The sequence below is a fragment of the Odontesthes bonariensis genome, chromosome 22, assembly GCF_027942865.1.
Source record: "Odontesthes bonariensis isolate fOdoBon6 chromosome 22, fOdoBon6.hap1, whole genome shotgun sequence".
NCBI classification, from domain to species: Eukaryota; Metazoa; Chordata; class Actinopteri; order Atheriniformes; family Atherinopsidae; genus Odontesthes; species Odontesthes bonariensis.
The window spans coordinates 9,252,575-9,271,989 of NC_134527.1; the positions used below are offsets into that span (position 1 = coordinate 9,252,575).

The 19,415-nt window shown below is 38.5% G+C and overlaps 1 protein-coding gene across 1 annotated transcript in view; it reads right to left on the reverse strand.

The window, feature by feature from the left end:
• The window catches only part of epha5 (EPH receptor A5), a 61,720-nt gene that overhangs the window by 22,884 nt on the left and 19,421 nt on the right, over window positions 1–19,415 (reverse strand). The window contains exons 4-6 of the mRNA XM_075455101.1: window positions 9,339–9,494; window positions 8,869–9,207; window positions 774–898 (exon numbers count right to left, since the gene is read on the reverse strand). Of these exons, the coding sequence (XP_075311216.1) occupies window positions 774–898; window positions 8,869–9,207; window positions 9,339–9,494 (620 nt within the window). The remainder of the gene's footprint in view (window positions 1–773; window positions 899–8,868; window positions 9,208–9,338; window positions 9,495–19,415) is intronic.

Here is a 19,415-nt window from a genome sequence, read left to right on the forward strand (position 1 = left end):
ATTTGAGGAGGGAAAAAAGGTAGGGCACCGCAAAACTGATCTTAATACAGGTATCAAGTTGCTTTACCTGTCTAAATTAAACTAAAAACTAACTTTGTTTTCAGCTTCTGAAATGGTAACATGTGAAAGATGTGCAGTTGGGGCCCGTAATGGGGCCCAAGTGAGGTGATGAAGGAGTTATTTTAGGTTTTTTGAGCACACACCCAGGAAAGAAATAATCCACAAAACAAACATGTCGATCAAATATTGTCTACCCAAACTAAAAATATTGTATCTTTACGCAAATAGTGGCCACATATTCAATTTGATGTGCTTTCATTTGTAAAATGTTTGTGTGAAATGTATTTCCATTTTGATGAACATGACATGGAGAACACACAACACAACTTTGAAAGTTTAAAATGGGTGTAAAACAAAACAAAAAGCAAACAAATGATAAAAAATAACCTGCTGCATCTTGGCAAAATGAAAAGAGATGCAGCTTTCCAAGGACAAAGCATAATTTCCCACTAACCACATATGTAACTTCATGGAATGCATTCCGCCAATTCATGCGCTATTATTCACATAAACAAACACAACTAAACAGACATAAGAGGGATCTGAAAATCAATAGCTCTGACAAGCCTAGAAACACCTGCCTAGAAGTCTTTGCGTTTAAAGAGGCACTGTGAAACCACAGGTGGCCTAAACCCAGTGAACAAAAGCACACTCAAAAGCCCACACAAAAGAAAATATTTTATACATATATTTGTGTGTGTTTTTTTTTTTACCTTTTCAAAATACTTGATCTCATACTCGAGGATTATGCCGTTGGGCCGATCAGGTTCAGCCCAAGAAAGGGAAATGCTGCTCCTGCCTGTATGTCCTTTCCTTACCACACTTACTGGGGAGGGTGCTGCATAGACACGCACACACACGCACACACACACACAGATATGAATTTACAATATAGGACTCTTTCAAGTGCCAACTTCAGTTAACATTATATTGAAAGCACAGCAGTATAGCAGCTAAATAAAAGGCAACCCATTGCATCTCCAATTGCAATAATTAAAATGAACAACACTCATATAACATCCTAATAAACAGTGATTGCACGCAAGATAATTGGTGCTCATATTGTGAAATCTGTTTGGTATGATCAGCCTCCATAACACAAACCTCTTCGTGACACCTCCCCGTTCTTTGATGTTTAAACGCACAACGATAATAATGCCTGTTGTGATCAGTGTGAAACACTAAACTGCACACGAAATGTGAAAAAGGAAAAATTAATCATTTGAAAATAATAAAGATAGTGGTGTGAGAAGGGGTTTTTCCTAATAGAATTGGTACGTTAATACACATGTCATTGTTGTCATGTCATTTCCGAAAACAAAAGTAATTTGCTGTATTTTTCAAATGAGTTTTTCTGGAATTCAAATTCCTGCGAGGCTCTTTGGCTCATTTCACTGACTCAAGAAAATATATCAATTTTAGTTTTAAAGCAGATCTGTCTCTAAAACCATGTCTGCAATCTGGCAGCAAGGTAAACCTTGTCAAATCAAATAATCCCTTTATATCTTGCTGCTGAACAGATGCATGGAAAAGTTACAACAGCTTGGAATTGATTGAGCATTGGAAATTGTCACCACAAGACAAACCAAAAAAACTAATCTGAAAAACTGTTTCAGTTTAATCTATTTCACAATTACAGTTTTTACTTTTACTCGTTTTTATGGGTTTGGTAATTTATCGTTACAGCTTTGAAGTCAAGCGAGTTGAATTGTGTGAGTTTCCATCAATCACAGAGCCATCCTGTTGTAACCTGAACCGTTGAGCCATCTCTCAGAGGGACAGTTGGAGAGTCTGACACATAAAGAGCTTTTAACCAGGCAAAATGCTCCCTCAGGCAACATCCTGATAGTGTACAAGTGTGTGTGTGTGCACGCACACATGCCAGTGTGCTTCTACTGCAAATGCTAAACACCGTTTAGGTTTCAATAGCCTCAGCAGAACTCCACGGGGAATAAATCATTGCTACAAACACAGTAACTGTATCCTGAGTGGATGGTTGCACAGAAGCGTTATCTGCGACATCTTAAAAGCCTGAAACCAGAGACCAAAAATCAGACACACACTTTCAATGCTTAAATGGTATAAAGGCTGGGATTCAATGATGGGAGAGGGATTATTTTCCCAGCAGCTTTATGTGTAACAATACCCCAAAATCTAAGTTTAAATCCTCCAAAAACGGAGGCAGTTCTCCATGGTGTATTCAATCAAAGGGCTTGAATAGAGGCTGTCATATCAGGGTGTATAGATTGCAAAGCCCCAAATACGATGATCTCAGGTTTCATGAATAAACCTGATGCGACTTTCTACATGCTAAACATGCGCTGGTGCTGAAGCCAATAATTAGATAAAGATCGATACTTATTCTTTAAAAATAATCTACTAATTTGTCTTCTAATTATAAAAATTAATCACCACAAAACTCAGATTCCACAATCTGAATTTACTGTAGTGCTGATGAGGCTGTCTGACATGATGAATAAGCATGCAATCAGGTTGGAGATAATTTGTTATGTCACATTAACATTGTATTTATTTAGGCATAAAAATAATGTACTTTTAAAGATGTTTTTGTCATTTCAAATTACATTACATCATATCAATGAACTATATTGTGCAAGTTAAAGATATTATATTGGCCATTGCAGATTTTTCTTCTTTTTGTGTAGGCCAAGTGAAAAGTTAAAATAAAGAAAGTAAATGACCTAAATCATTGATATCCAACTAAAACTGTTTGACCATCTCATGACAGGCTGAATAATTTCAGGACCATGGCATTTGAAATATTCTCAAACATTTCATATCTTTGAAAAGAAAAGAAAACAAAACATAAGTTTGTTCTAGTGAGAGTTCTTTACTCCATACAAGCCACATCAATTTATACCTATTGCACAGATCGACAAAGATCAAGGACGGAAAATTGTATCCATAGTTCCCACTTTTCACGCTTCCTGACTCTTCCATTTTCACCGGAAATTTAAAAGTATAGGCACACAATTTTGAGCTCACAGACCAAAACAAACAAGTGCTTTGAAAATAGGATTTGAGAGGCAGTAACACAGAAAGTTAACAAGAGGTGATGGGAGAGAGGGACAGGCTGATAAAAGCAGGATCAGAGAATGGGAGAGAAGCAGGTGGGATGATGAGAGGAAAAAAAAAGTGAGAAATAAAATATCGGAGAGAAAGTGAGGGGGAGACATGTTGAAAGAGCGTTGACAGGGCCCCAGCAACACTTTTATTTTTGCAACAGGGAAGAAAGTGTAATGACGCTTCTGGTTTAAACACTTCCCTTCACATCTCCTAATGAGAACATGCAGTACAGTAATGAGGAATAAGAATGTACAAAAACTCCAGGTGATCTCACAAAGAGACAGTTGTGTGTTTCCTATCAAAATAATACTTGAACTGTAAGAATAAGATAGGTTAGAAAAGAGTAAGAAAGCACTCCAGTGGATGAATACAGACCCTCCAGTGTAACAACTCCGGCCTCAGATAAGCACAACATTATCAGAGTGCTGAGCATAAGCCTCTCAGACCACTATCTGTCTGCACCATCACAAAATCAATATGGACTTCAACTATCTGGTTTATTTTCCTATAACTACCCTCAAAGAATGGCAGAAAGATAGATTGAGAGACAGAATGAAAGAGAGATGGCAGACACAGATGCCTTTATTAGGGCTTGCAGCTTAACCTTTTGCCTGCCTGCTGCTTCTATGCCACTTTAAATCGATTCAGCATTCTAGAACTGAACCGGTCTACATTCCTTTGTGCATTTTCATTAATTGTGTATTTGAGTTGCTCAGCAATTCATAACAATTGAAAAGGGAAGAATACCTAAAAGTATAGGGCGATTTCCAGGCCCAGGGCTTTAAAATTCCCTTGAAATGTCTACCACAGAGCTCTTTGCCCCTGCTACACCCCCTCTCCAATAAGCTGCAAAAAAAGAGACACTTCAGGGCATTTTAAACTCTCTTGCCAAGAAATGACAAATACAAAAAGCCTTTACGAATAACTGGGAACATACATTGTAAAAGTTATATATAATCCAAGTCAGACTATACAAACAATTAAATATTAACTAGGTCTCATGAGGGTTTTCAGGCATTGATCATGGATTACAGCATTTCTAGTTACTGTGCAACCAGGGTCCTTTGCTGTAAATTTTTCACCATCTCTCTCTCTCTCTCTTTACTTATTTTCAGGTCTCTTAGGGCCCACGTCCATATAGAGCTTTTCTCTCTGGCAGAAAAGAGCTGGCAGGTCGCTTGGGTGCGCTTCCTGTCAGCATTTTATCTAAAAGCACTCTGACGTCTTTTGCAGCACTTTTTTTCTTTTAAGCTTCAAAGACAACAATATCTCAACAGCACATCTCCACTATAACTGCTGCTTTGTGATAAACCGGCTTCACGTCTTTCCTTTGTATTATCTATTCGTCAGTCAACTATTTGTCGAACATAGTCTTTCCACTTCGACCTACAAACAGATGACTTTTGTCCTTATATTGTCAATGGGCGAGGCCGTCACAGCTCAGTCTGGCATCCATAGTGCAGGGAGAGGTCTGTGTTGGATAAGATCTATTGGAGACAGCAGTACAATAACTATAGTAGCCTTGTGCAAGTGCTATTATTGGAAGGAGCCCACCTCAATGTCTGAGCTTTGTGATTTGCAGACACCTGAAGTCCATTTTTTTTTAAACAGATGGTTTCAGCGTTGTCATCGTTACACTATAGAAAAGAGTCATAATGTCTGGATAAGCTGCTCCCACGAATGGGCATTTCTTTCTTTGTTCCGATCGTTTTTTGTCTACCATGTCATAGTCACACCATGTCACGAGTTTAACTTCCATTTTCTTGCATTCGTAGGTTACAGTTTCTGCCTCGTATGATTGGTAGTCTATTAAAAAAAAAAAAAAAAAAAAACAGCAGCCATGACGACAGCAGCACCTTTCTGACAAGTTTAAAGATTTTGTGACTTAAAGCAATTGGGTCAGCTGCATAAAAAAAGCAATGGATTTGGCAGTTTTCCTAAATGCGTCTGCATTTGCTCTCGACTCATTGGAAACTATTTTTTTTTTTAAAGTGTTCTGTTGACACAACTTTTTGTGTCGTCAGACCAAACAACATTTTTATTAAGATTAAACAATCAAAAATAATGCACAAATCACTGGAAAGTAGTTTTCTTATGAAGCAAAATGTCCTAAAGTTTAAATAAAGTTGAATTTCACTGCATGCAGAATCATGATGTCATGCATTTGCTTTTTATGTTACCGAAAAACAGGACAGAGACTCTGCCCACATCCAACCAAAGCCCCCCAGGACTCCACTAACCTTTCTGCTGAATGTGTGCCAACAGCAGCAGCAAGACACATGACCACAGCACCGGCAGTGCATTTTCACCAACACAACAAAGCAATGTATCACAATTCATTTGAAGAATAGCTGACAGTAGCCAAAATAAAGTATATATGTGATATATGTGTACAGTATATATGAGAGCACTTAGTGCGCAGTTACAACGCAATGCTCCTACACTGAGCAACTCAAACAAATAACCTGAAATAAAGACAGAAACAATGAGCTATCGTGAGACTCCTTTTATCGAGCTTAACCAGCATGATTTACATTTACCTCTTGTCAAAAGGCAATGAGATTTAAATAGTTTATGTCAGGGGGAGTTATTAATCCAGTAACATACAAGCAAAAAGTGGCTCATTAAACAAAAATTAGAGAATTTCTCTGCCCTATATTCTCTTACAAGACATCTATATATTCATTTCCTACACCAGCTTCTATACCAGGGTCAATTTCGAATCACCAGTTAACCTAACATGTTTTTGGAAGGTGGGAGGATGCCGGAGAAGATGGAGAGAACATGCATTCTGACCAGACGAATCACAATTTTTTTTTTATTTGAAGTTGGTACCTCTTTAGTGGAAATGTAAAGTTAAATACATTTATCATTGCCTTTTTACTGTCAGTTACATGTACAAAGTCTGGATAGTGGACTCTTGGAAAGCATAATTGGACTGCAGGAATATTTGGGCAGTCATTTAGGTGATTCTTCCTTTTTAAAATCAGTTTCTCCTTAATGTTTACTTCAGGGACCAACTTCTCTGAAATGAGATATTGTTGTGAACGGTAATGTTAAGGTAGCAAATATTTGCTCTTCCCTTCCATCATCTTTGCCACGTTTTCCCTCCGAACATGCTCCATTTTTACAGCCTCTTGCTATGTGACCTTTTCTTTCCTAATCATAGCCTCCAAATCATTTTCTCCTCCAGTTTGTCGTCGCCACATCCACCCCGTTGTTTTGTCCCTCTTTTTCCTGGTTCTCCCCAGCCTTTCACCTCTCTCCATCTTCTCCTCACGAGTACCAACACTTTATTATTCAGCGGGGCTTCACAGAGATACTGTGAAATCACCTATTTCACGGCTCCCTTATCGTGTGTGACACTTTCCTCACATCAAACAGCGGATCCACAGAGTCTTCCTCGCTTTTTCTGTCCAACTCTCGCGCCCGTCTCACAGGAGTTTTGTCTCTGTCTCTTGTTTTTGCCTCTTTACCAAAAGCAGAAATACAGCCAACGACGACATTCTCACACGAGCAAAACACAGAAGTCAAAACACAGCTTTTTAAAGTGATAATCAAGTTCGTCATTAGGCTTACATCCGTGATTCATAGGTAGGCACATCAGAGTGTGTTAAACTATTCATAACAGTTAATGCTCCAGGAAAATCATTCCAAAGTCAGCTGATGCAAATAGTTCTCATCTTTAAAGTTCTCACTTTGTTGACTGCACAAAAAATGTAAGGTATTTTTAAGGTATACTCTCCTGTCAATTAAAAAAACAAAAAAAAAATCTTTTTTGTATTGTACGATTTTTGTTTTGTTGATGTTGTTCATTTACTAAAATCTACCACCTTTGACACACCGTACTGTACATATAATAACAGTAAGTATCTCATTTTGATAGCAGTAGGCAATTCATTATTGAAACACTGTCACCCACAGCACCTTTTCTTAGCGTTGCAGCCGCATCAGTTAACGAGAATTTTCTTGAATTAAGCAGAACGTACAGCGAGCCAACCATCACACACTATCACCTGTAGTTTGGTGAAAATATGAAACCACTTAATGCCTTTTCTGCATCAATTTGTGATGATAATTCAAATTGTTATGTAATATAAAGTACAGCTCTCAGGGATTCTGTCTACCTTTTAAATTAAGCTTTGTTAATTTTAAGCTTGCTGATTCTACTAAAATATAAGCACGATTTACTCCCCTATTTTCTTTTGTGTCTTGCTTTGAGAAGTCAATTCTTTGAATGTGAATGGAACAACTATTCTCGTGCAGAAAAAGTGCTTCAACAAATATTTCCATGTGTGCACACAATCTACACCTGTGTTTTCACCTACAGCAGACTGTGCCTCACTCAACCAATGACAAAAAGCTGCGCTTATCTGTCTGCGACTCTGGCTGCCATGTGTAATCTAACATAATCCCAAATCTCCACTTGGTCCAGTGATTTGCTAATCCAGCTACAACTCCACTAAACTGAATTTGAGTTTTTTAGTTTGGTGTAATCCACTCAGTCTGCTGACAGCCGTGATGACAAGACAGTTAGATGACTGTCAGCAGTCTTGACTTAAGACAGCCATCTGCCTCTAACTCTCTTTCTGTCTGTTCGTGTCTCCCCTCAGCAGACATTGTATCCACTATCTCCCCTATTACTACCACTTCTATTTCCTACTGAAGCTGCTACTAATACTACCTTCTATTTCTCGAGTGCCAATGTACCATCTGTTCAGCAAAAGGGAGCAAAGACAATCCTTCGACACTCCTTTTTTCCCCCCTTCTTGGCTTTCCTCCAGATGGAGGCGTAGAGGAGGAGAACAATAATCTCATGTTTCTCTCTTTTCATCACGCTGTGTGCTGCCCATTTCACTACAAGCAAATAAAATAACCTACAGAAGCGTCTGCCTCCTGTAAACACAAAAATGGATTCCCAAAGCAGATACAATCTCTCATCTTCATTTAAAAAAGAGAGCCAGCAACAGCAACAGTAGATGCCTGCAAAGCAGCTGGACTTCCTACCTGTCTAATATGAGTATGGCCTCTTATGGTCTCATGGCTGCTTGAAGCGGAGGTTACATGTAATTTTTTTACTTAAAATCAAAGTGTAAACTGATTCATCTTTTGTCATTGCTGTTGACAGGCATACAGAATAACACCTGCTACCACACAGGAAAGCCAATACACACAGCAGCCAGCAATTCAGGGGCTTTCATAATGCTACAGATTCCTGAGAATCTTGTTATTGCAATGTATCACCCAAATGAAGGGAGCAAGCTGCTTTTTCGATTACATATCTGGATGCAGGAGCAAAAGCAAAAAAAAGGCTCTCCACTGTGAAATGTTCTCTCGTTCACGGCAGGGATGGTGCTTAAGCGAAAATTAATACAGCAACAGATTTGTTGGACAAATACTGTGATAATTTGATCATCTGGTGCTTTTGTTATCAAACTCAGCTATTTGTTCCTGGAAGCCAACACGCTGATAACCTTCAGCAGTTTAAGTGAGGAGGAAAAAGAATTTTGAGGAGAAAAATGGGACAGCTGTGTTTCTGGTAACGCTAACAGTACTTTAAAAGTACTATTAAAACTAGCTCATTCATGCATTAAGGCCTATTGAACTTCCAGCTAGCAACAAGTTAAATCTTTGTCTTTTTAAGCAAGTTTTTTTTCTTCTCTTTTTTCAGGTTGGATATGACAGGCAGAAAAACAAGATAATAAGTCTGGTGTAACATACCTGCCTGATTGGTTGTCACATTAAGTGTCACATACTGCTTAGCGTGGTCTTTGGCCAGCTCTGACACCCCATTGACAGCCTCCAGCAGAAAGCTGTAGTTGGTGTGCGACTGCAGGTCAGCTACCATCACCGAGGTGTTTGACAGGCCGATGCGGCGAGGCAGAAAGCGTACGTTGGGGCCGCATTCCTCCAGCCCCCTACCGTCTGGCAAGACTCGTCTGCAGAGGATATTGTAGCGTACATCTTTCCTGCCACCTGTCTCCATGGGAATGGACCACTCCAAAAAGACGCTCGTCTCATTGACATTGGAAATGGCATTCCGTGGAGCGGAGGGAGGGCCTGAGAGAGATGGAAAATAATCAACTAATATCAATCAATAGCATCTTGATGAACAAAAAAACTGTAAAGATGAGCTATAAAATCACAAGTGAGACTATTCAAATGTAGAAAAAAGGTGTGAAATTTCTCACGTGTGCAGGCCATATTAGGAGGGTCAGAATCTATCTTGTAGTATCCATCTTCACAGCTGCAGGCTGTGGCCCCCGTCTGTCTGGCCACACTGTGAGGTGGACATTTACTGCAGGCTGAAGACTCCAGCAGTGAGCGGTAAAACCCCACTTTGCAGACTGAAAGAGAAGGAAAGGATGTCGGGAATAGTTTGAGAGAGAAGAGAAAGGAGTACATGTGCAAATAGGGAAGGAAGGGGGTCACCGGCAGAGTGGTAAAAAATAAAAGGGACAGGTGAAATTGCAGGAAAAACATGGTTATTTCCTTTTAAAAAGGAGGTCAACTTCCACATAGTGGACAAATTTCCTTGGATGGTTGTGGTTGTTTTGAAGACCCTTGTGAGATGCTTTTAAAGCGTCAAAGAAAAGAAGGATTTCAAATATTTTTACAACAATATTTCTTTTGAAGTTTGATCCCTTTTTATGTTTCTCAAGGGATTATTTCTTTTGAGCCCACGCAATTTTGCCCTATTATTCATGTTCCATTGTCTTAGTCAAAACCTACAACCTTACAGTTGGTTTCTCAACCTTTTCAAAGACCTAAAATCTATCATTTAAATTCTTCCAGAGTGTTTACGCTTGAATCTGCTGCCCTATAATGTTCCAACACATGCAACACGTGTAGTTCAACAAGCCAAGAGAGAAACAGAATATCTTCATTCAACACAAACTCAGATGGCTGATCTAAGCGAGGAATGTTAACACCCATGTACAACTCAACAACCCCAAGCCAACTGATCAACTTATTTTACCATACTTCAACCTCCTGATTTTGTCATTTCACATATCTGTTAAACAGAGATGTGCAGAAAAATGTGTACACTAATATCGTGCAGCACATAACAAACTGATGTTTCATTTAAAAGAGGAAAGACGAGTAGTTGTCAGGATACCAGACAAAGGAGAACAGAACAAGAGCCATGTTTCCTCTGTGTTTGTCCACTAGATTTAAGAGCCGTTGTTTTCACCCATTGTGTGAGTGTGGGTGTTGTGGAGCCCAGTCAGACTGCAGATTTAATTAACAACTACGTAATTAAACTTCAGGTAGGAGGACAGCAGGATAAAGACTTGGAACGGAGAAAATACAAAACGGAAGATAAGATGATAAAAGTGAATGATGGGAAGAGAGAAGCCAAGTTTACGAGGATGAGACAGGGATAGAGAGGAGAATGAAGGAGACAAAGGAGGAGCAGTAGGATGTTTTTTTTGTGTGTGTGTGTGTGTGTGTGTGTGTGTGTGTGTGTGTGAGACCGAGTGTGTTTAAGTCGTTAGACAGCAGTGGCTCTGATTCACCTTGACGGAACCTTGGTCTGTTGTCATGGAACATTAGTCCTGAAAAATTCTCCCTCTGCCCTGGATCACTCCAAGTCTCACCTCTGATTCTCTCTCTTTCGCTCTCTCTCTCTCTCTCTCTCTCTCTCTCTCTCTCACACACACACACAAACACACTAAACTGGAATAATTCCTTCCATTAAATGCGTTTGAATTATTCCAGAATCATAGAACAAGGTAAGGCTAAAGTATTTCAGATGTTAATTAAGATATATCAATAAATAAATTGAAGAAAAATTCTACATCTTTTCGCATTTTGTTATTTCATGTTTGTTATAATGGAGTAGTAGTTGTACTAATCTAATAATATTTGAATTTTTACTTGACTCAACTCACTGACTTACCTTAAGTTCTATAATGTGATACACATACTGCCTTCTCAGGCAGTAGGATACACCGAATCTTTTGTGTCAGTTGCCTGTACCTCATATATCCTTAACCAGAACATTGTATCAAGTCAAATTCATTTAGTGCAGTTACTGTAACCCATCCACACTTAACCCCAACCTTAAACTAATCTCAAATACCTATCCATATCCCCAGATATGTAATTTTACCTTTACATCACCAGGCTTTGAACCTTACAAAAACTACAATTCTCAACACGAATGGTATTTATACCATGAATGTTCCAAATAGGTAACACAAAGACTACAAAAAACACAGAACCCATTTATGGTTGCTCGTAGATTTATTGCCATTGTGCAGCTAGCCCTCCTTCATTTCATCCTCCAAACCCCCATGGCCAAATCAGTGAATGGTATGTAAGCTCATTTCACACATAAATACCAATTCCTAATAACTGGTGACATTACCATATGCTCAAATACAGATACAAATATAAAACGTATTTCAAAATTTTACTTTCCATGCTCTCACATCATGGTGCGTCTGTGCTGCACTCCCCAATCAGTTGTCAGTCAAACAGTATGGTGTGCACTAAGTGTACTTCCAGAATGGCACTCTGTGAGGATTTGCTGTTGAACAAGTTTTGACTCCCAGCAGATTTAAAAATAGATAAATAAATAAATCTTTTTATTTGTCTGTTCACCACAGACGTTGCCATTTGTCAGTCTTGAGAACAGCTACTTGGTTTTAATTTCTGCAGCATTTTTACATTACTCTGACATTTACTGTAATGAATGTGCAAACCAAATCTGCATTTATTTGCTGAGAATAATTATAGTCAAAAACACAAAGAGAGATATTTAACCAGCCAGATGGACACACACATTGACAAAGACAGTTGCTCATAGTGTGGTTGTGTGAAAAATGAGATGGTGTGCTCTGATTAAATTAAAATACAGCATGAAAATTTATTTCCCCTGGAAATTGCAAATGATTATGAGAATTATATAAACATTTGCAATTAAAATGTGCAAATTGAGTGAAAAATAAATCCTTTGCATGCCACTTTAATAAAAGTCAGTTTCAGTTGACTAATAAGCACAAGCAATAGTGGATGTTAAGGTATTTGTTATTATTAATATGAGCTCATTTGCATTTAGGATGAATAGACCATTTATGCTCAACAGAAAAACAAATATGACAGCATTGCACGACACGTCATGATGGCACGAGGGCAAAATACTACACAGTTACAGTTGCTCACGCGGCAATTTGACTGTCCTCATTTAATGCGTTTTAAGGATTTGGAGGAAAACTGGGGCATGAAGGTCAGGAAAGAGAGCAGAAGGCTAAAACTGGGATAAAAGGGTCAAAATGTCAGCGTAAATAAGAACATGTATGTGTGGGCTTTAAAACCAAGCCACAATTGGCTGTGTGACCATCAGGCCAAGGGTTAAAAACATGCAAAAAGTTTCATTTGAATGGTAACTAGATGACTTACTGGGACCTAAAGATTCATTACAAATTAAGCTGTTGTGTTCGATTGACCAATGTATGAAGAGCATGCAACAGCTGGTAACAAACCAACTATATCTTATTTGTGAAAAAAGACACAAAATTAAAAAAAAACACAAATTCTCTTAATCTTTTAAATATTATGTACTCAATTCCGTAACTAATTTCTTTATTTACTTTAATCCTCTCTTATCATGTTAAACGTCTCTATTAAATGTCTACCAATGCGAGGACAAACAAGCAACAAGATCAGGGTGAGCTGCTTTCATTCTTTGACATAAAAGGGACATAAACACTTGTAACACATTTTTATTCCTTCAAAGAAACAACACATATACACTATGCTACACTATACTATAATGATATCATTACGGTCATGGCTTGATTAAATGTCCCATTCCTCATTGTGAATGAAAGCCGAAAAGACAGCGTAGGTGGTATTAATACGTGCGTGTGAACGTGTTGCCCTTGGGGAAGCTGTTTTTCTGATGCCATGCCGCTCTTAATGCACAGCACAAAGGCTAATAGGTAATTAATATGCAAAAGACACTAATGTGTCTGTGTGGCTTTGGGAGTGTGTACATTTGTGAGTGTGAGGTTAATACGTAATTAATATGCATCACACACTCGCATCCCAAGCAAATTAAGGATCCAGCGGTGTCCGCTGATGCTTCTTAACGGACGTCCTCTTTAAGTGGAAGCATTTCCCTGGAAACATGTTGATTTATATGTTCAACTGTCCTTTGGAGGGATTAGAAAATTGTAAGCGATTAAGGCTGAGGGAGAAGGACACAGTGATAGGTGGGTGGGGGTAAGAAAATGGAAGTTCAAGTTAAAAACTACAAAATGTGTATCAGCATTGGATATAAATTAATTTGTTCTGGATCTAAAAATTGTCTCATTACTCATCATACTCAATATCACGAAAGTAGCACAGCTGGTGAGGTGGAGCTAGATACAGCTATCCAACATTGTACTTATTCAGCTGAAGGTTTTGCATCACATTAAATCACATTAAAGTCAAGAACATTGTATTGTTGTGGGTTAAAAATTTTGCTGCTATAACCAACTATAGGTGTCAAATAGCCACAATGTAGTGCAAAATGAATTATACTGTACATTCAGACTTGTAGAAAAGTAGAACTCAAGGTCAGAAGGAAATGTAAACTTTTCTTTTTGTAGTTCTGTACTGTTTAACTGCTTAAAGTCAAACAGTAACGAACAATCTGACAAATAGGGATGGAGAAGCCAAATGGCTTGCACCATTTTCTGCGTGCGTCTTACACTTCTATTTCCTCCATTCCTGACAGTCTTCTGACTGTACACAGACTCTGCAAGACTGACACAGATGTAAACATAAAGAGAAAAACACAAAAAATCTGCTCGGATGTATTTCAATGCAATGCCTATCTTGTTAGCTGATAGAATTGTGAACTAATAAACCATTCGAGGAAACCCAGTAAATATCCTCTTCCTGTATTTGTCCTACAGCAAACTACTGGTCCAAGAAACATAAACACAACTGGGGTTGGCCTGTTTGTGTGCGTGCGTGTATGAAGTTTTCATACCTTCATCTGTTATTGTTGTCTCATTGTGTTTGTGTGTGTGGCTCTGCGTATGTATGCACCAATGCATGCACATAATCGTGCATTTCTCTGTGTGAACACAAACAAAGGCAGATGATTACACCATAATAATATACAATCAAGTCAGTGGGGTTTTCCTTTCTCTGGGATAACAGAGCAGGTCATTGTTCAGCATCCATTTATTCTCACAATCAGGCAAAAAGCAGAAACCAGTGGGTCAAACTGGTCTCAACAGATAGAGAAAAAACTATTTATTTGCCAGTCGATTAAATATTATCATTACAAGATGATGATGATTCAAAGTCAAGTTATGCTGAGAAGATATGTTGTTAGAATTGCTCAACTAGCAACCACTCCGGCGTATATTATTTTGCATTTTAATATTTAGTTAACCTCCATTTAGTCTCCATTTTAGTCTCCATTAATGCTTCTGCAACTGCGGAACGCTGTTTTCATTCTTCTCTAAAACCCTGTAACAACCACTGTGTTGGTGGAAAAGCAGGTCTTTTCTAACTGTTAGACTGACAATTGTATTCCCTGCCTCTCCTCTCACCTTGGAAAAAAACCAGCAAACCCCCAAGTTGCTCCCAATGGCAGGTTAACACTTTGCCTGACAGCTCCTCCACAGTCTGAATGGAAAACACATGGTGAAGCACCTTGTAGAACCTCGCTGAAGCTAGAGCGCACAATTTAGGTGCAGACCATTCGTCATTTATCTTTTTAACTCATCCAGTCTTATGTCATCATACCCCCACCTTCATGCTTTACTGCCCCGTCCATTCATTCACTTTCTTTGTCCTGAGCAGAATCCTGACAAACATGCTGGGTGCAACCTGAGGCAAACGTATTTTGTTCTTATCTGACCGAGAATGGGCTCCCAGTACTCATCAAGCTTCTTTTAAAATCCCCTTGTACGATGCTATTCACAGTGGTTCATGTTTGTAGTGCCTAATCTGTTATAGAACCTCAGATCGCCATTGGTAACGCCACTGTCAGTTCTGGAGGTTTTTTTCCAGAGAAAGACTGTAAATAGCACACTGTGGCATAATTGCAAGAGGACAGTCACTGCAGCTCTGATTAGTAGAGCCATGGCCCATTCTATCGACCCTCCTGATTACAGCCGCAGCTGTGTTTCCTCTGATTTTCAGTCGGTCCTCTTCCTTTGATCTTTTCCGTCTCTATGAGGTCTCACAATCAGGTTCATAAAATTCATATCATTTAAGAGTAACATTGCAGACATAAATGTAGACAAAGGCCATCGATCCAAAAATTCAAAACGGTCTTCTCTTTGCATGTTTATTCACAATGTATTCATGCAAATAGGCTAACTGGGGGTCTGAGGTCTGCTCAGTTTTGTCTCACTGACCCAGTATCCAACTGTATCCAACTGAGAAATGTATAGACCTCTTAAAAAAACGGGTTTTCTGTAAAATAATTTTTTCAAGCTGTCATGTTAAAACATATTTACACATGCAAAGTTTTCTTACTCTTCATTTTAGAATACACATTTTTTCAGACTCTGTAAAGCTTTTATTATTTATTTATTAATTTCAAATAAACTGTTGCCATATGGGAAACTCGTGTGCCTTCTGTTTTGCACTGTCTGTGATTCCTCTTTTTACCTCACAGCCATATGCGCCTAACTTTTCTAATGGCTTGACCATACACTATAATATCAACCATATCAACCATAATATTATGACCGTTTGACTGATCCCACAGATGTCATACGAGCCTACAGTATTGGTATCTGGGGAATTTGGAGACCAAGCGAACACCTCCGAATCTTTGTTACGTTCTCTGAGCGTTTGCAGTTGCCATGATGGATTGCGATTAGTCTACAAAAATATTTAGGTAGGTGGATAAATGTGAAATTAACATCCAAGTAAATGCCAGGACATAGATTTTCCTAGGAGAACAATGCATTTTAACATCATACGCAGCTTCACTCATGTTACATGTCACTGGTTTTAATGGCGTGTGTGTGTTATAATGTAATTTATTGTATATATCATTTTCATTTTTTGAACTGTCATCTAACTATACTGCTATTTGCTGTTGTGACAAGCAATTTTTGAGGCAGGATCAATAAAGTCTCTTTCTATCCATTTATCTGGGCTTAATGTACTAGAAGTGTGCAGAACTACCAGTCTAACCAGTCATAAGAACCTACTAGGGCTTTGGAGACGATCAGGCTTTCATGGATAGAAGCTGGCACTGCTGAATGAAGTATCTTATCAATATTTTACCATCTTCAAGAATGTGCGTCTGTGTGTGTGTGAGCTCTTGCACATCTATCTTTGTGAGTACATAGTGACTGTCCTGTATTTCTTGAAAAGTGTTTGTTTTAAAAGCAGCGTTAGAGTTAGGTTTATGCATTCTTCGGGTTCGGCAATAAATAGGTCATTCATTTACCATGTTGGTTAAGGCTGAGGTTATGGATCAGGCATTAGGACTTTGTCCAACGAGGTTCTCACAAGTACGGAAAAGAAGTGTAAGGATGCAGGGGGAAGGGTAAAAGGGAGGAGGCACTTCGGGGAAAGTAAGTTTACCCAACAAGCACTCAGGAAGCACTTTAGTTGTCATGACAGCATCACCGCATTGAGATGATGGGGTGATGGAGAGGGGGTGGGGAGAAAGAAGGAAGACCTACAGAGGGATGCAGGAGGACAGCACAGAATGGGTGACTCTCAGCATAGAAGCCATTCAGTATTACAAGCTTTAAAAAAATGAATGTGTCTTTTTGCTTGACAAATCCAGTCCATTCAATTTTTAGGAGATGATAACCTCCTGGCGTTTGAAGAATATATACATTTTGCCATATGATGAGAAAACTTCTCATTTTGAAAAAAAAGAAGAACACAGTTGATCCTTAATTATAAAACTGTAACGGCACAGGACAACATATTGCTTTAACTGCCACACATTAGGTTGCTGCCTTCCATTGACATAACTGAAGTACTAACACTTACTATCGCTTTACTTGAAGAGAAAAATCCATTAGAAACGTGCATTTGTTCAATGTTTTACATCCTTGTGACGGAAAAATATGTTAAAAGTTTAACTTTCTGCTGTTCTCTTCTTAGCTACATATAAAAGAGAGTAAATAAATGTCCCTATATTATGTGAGCTGGGCCACATGTGGTATTGCATGACATGAAAATTGAACAAAAATTAGCAAAGTTTACAATAAACGAATAAGGTTATAGATAAAACTCCTGCATCTAAGTAGTGTTAGAAGTCCTTTCCTTGTCAGAGCATGATGGTAATTCTTTTGAAGAGACAGATGCTGCAAAGATCATGCGTTTATCTCAGTGTTATGCAAGCATCTGTAATACCCTTGTCACCACATCATCAACCACAAGGCCCGCACTGCAAGTGTGAGCTGTTCCTTCACTATTCCACTATCCCATAATTCTCCAGAGAGGGAAGGCAGAAAGCTTCCACATATTGCTAATCCACTGAGATGGGTTTTGATGGCAGGGCCACCGCTGTGACCAGATCAAGTTTGACATATGCTGCAGTGAAGTCTGACAGGCAGGCAAACACAGAGGAACACCAGGGGAGCCCTAGCACTGAAACAAAGTATCATCAAGGGGAATCCAGCACTACCCATGACACACTTAAATGGTAATCTCTGAACAAAGTGCCCCACGTTTTTATTATTCCTCAGGCTAGCAACTTTTTTTCCTTTTATTTTAAGTAATTCTGTTAATGCCTTGCACCAACAGTTGTCCTAATTTTTTTCCATTTGTATTCCCTATCTGCTGCCTTTTTCTCTTCCTTCTCTGCCTATTCTTACCTTCCCCCAGCTTCCCATACTGTCTTCCCTAAACTTAATTGTCCATATTGTACCTCATTTATTTTTTTCACAGGAATTCAGTGTAGCCTGAATTTCAACATCACAACGCTGTCAATCCCAGGATTTTATTCCACTCTTTTTTTGTCTTCAAATCATGGCCTTCAGCTATGTTTTGCATTCATTATTAGCCTTCATTATCCTAAATGTCCTTTTTTTCTCCATTCTCTCAACACTGAAACCTGCTCTTGTTCGATCTTTAATTCACTACTCAGTCGCTTCCCCATAATTTTGCACTTTAATGTCATTACATAATTTCAGTTTTCACATTTATGTACCAATATTCCATCATTCCAGGAACTGTCGCAGCCAACATCACATATAATAATCAGTCATCAATATAATTCCAGCTATTCATTAAGTCTTTATTCAAGAAGCATCATTTGATAATGACACCCAATTTTTTCAAACAGCTGCTTTAGCACTTCCTCTACTTTTTCAATATCAAAGGCAAATTTAATAATGATATTCTGAAGTAAGAAAACGATAAGAGGAGGATTATTTCACAGCTAAGATGGAAAAAGGAGAAATGTATTTTTTATTTAAATAGTAGACACATGAATAGACTACAAATTCATAGCTGGAAATTAGAATTGGCTTGGTAATGTACATGTGTTACAATTTGTTAATAAGCCTTTTGCTCTGTTTTTTTTTTATGATAATTAACCATGTGGAGTTGTCTGTAACATTAATTCCTGGACAGAAAGCAGACTAGACCACTGAAGGTTGTAATGTTTCAAATGGTTCACATTATTCCAAGAATGAATTAGAGATAGTTAACAAACAATTACATTATCTTAACTTTATGTACGGTGCCTTTATGCCAAAGCTGTAAATACTCTATGTGCAACTAATGCAGCTGCATTACAGCCTACATTTCGAGATACTCATTTAACTCGTGAAAAAGATTCAGCAGAGTCAATGTAGCATTCATCCATTCAACGAAAATTAGGAAACTAACAAACGATAGCTTACAAAAAAACTGGGCTTTAAAATAAAATAAAAAGAGAGTGAGGGACTGCCAGCTGAATCTAAAGGATTCAATAAACAACTCTGTAACGTCAGCTGAACTTTTGTTTTGGCCTTGGTGCAGACAGTGGATGGATCTTATGTGTGGAGCATTTTGCTTTTGCTGGTTGTTTTGAATTGACATTAGTTCACCAGCTACTGAAATTAACTTGTGTCCTTCTGATGCTGATTGTACGATGGAGCTATTTACCACTGTGTCACAGATGCTTAGTATGCTTTAATCAGTGAGTGCAAAGTTGAATGGCAGGTGGTAATGCAAGAGGCGAGAGAAGGGTAGGCTGTGGATTCAATAGTAACCTTAATATCATGATGCATTGGGATGGACAGGGATTTGAGCATGTAGCATTTGGGCCTGTTGCTGACTTGTTGTGG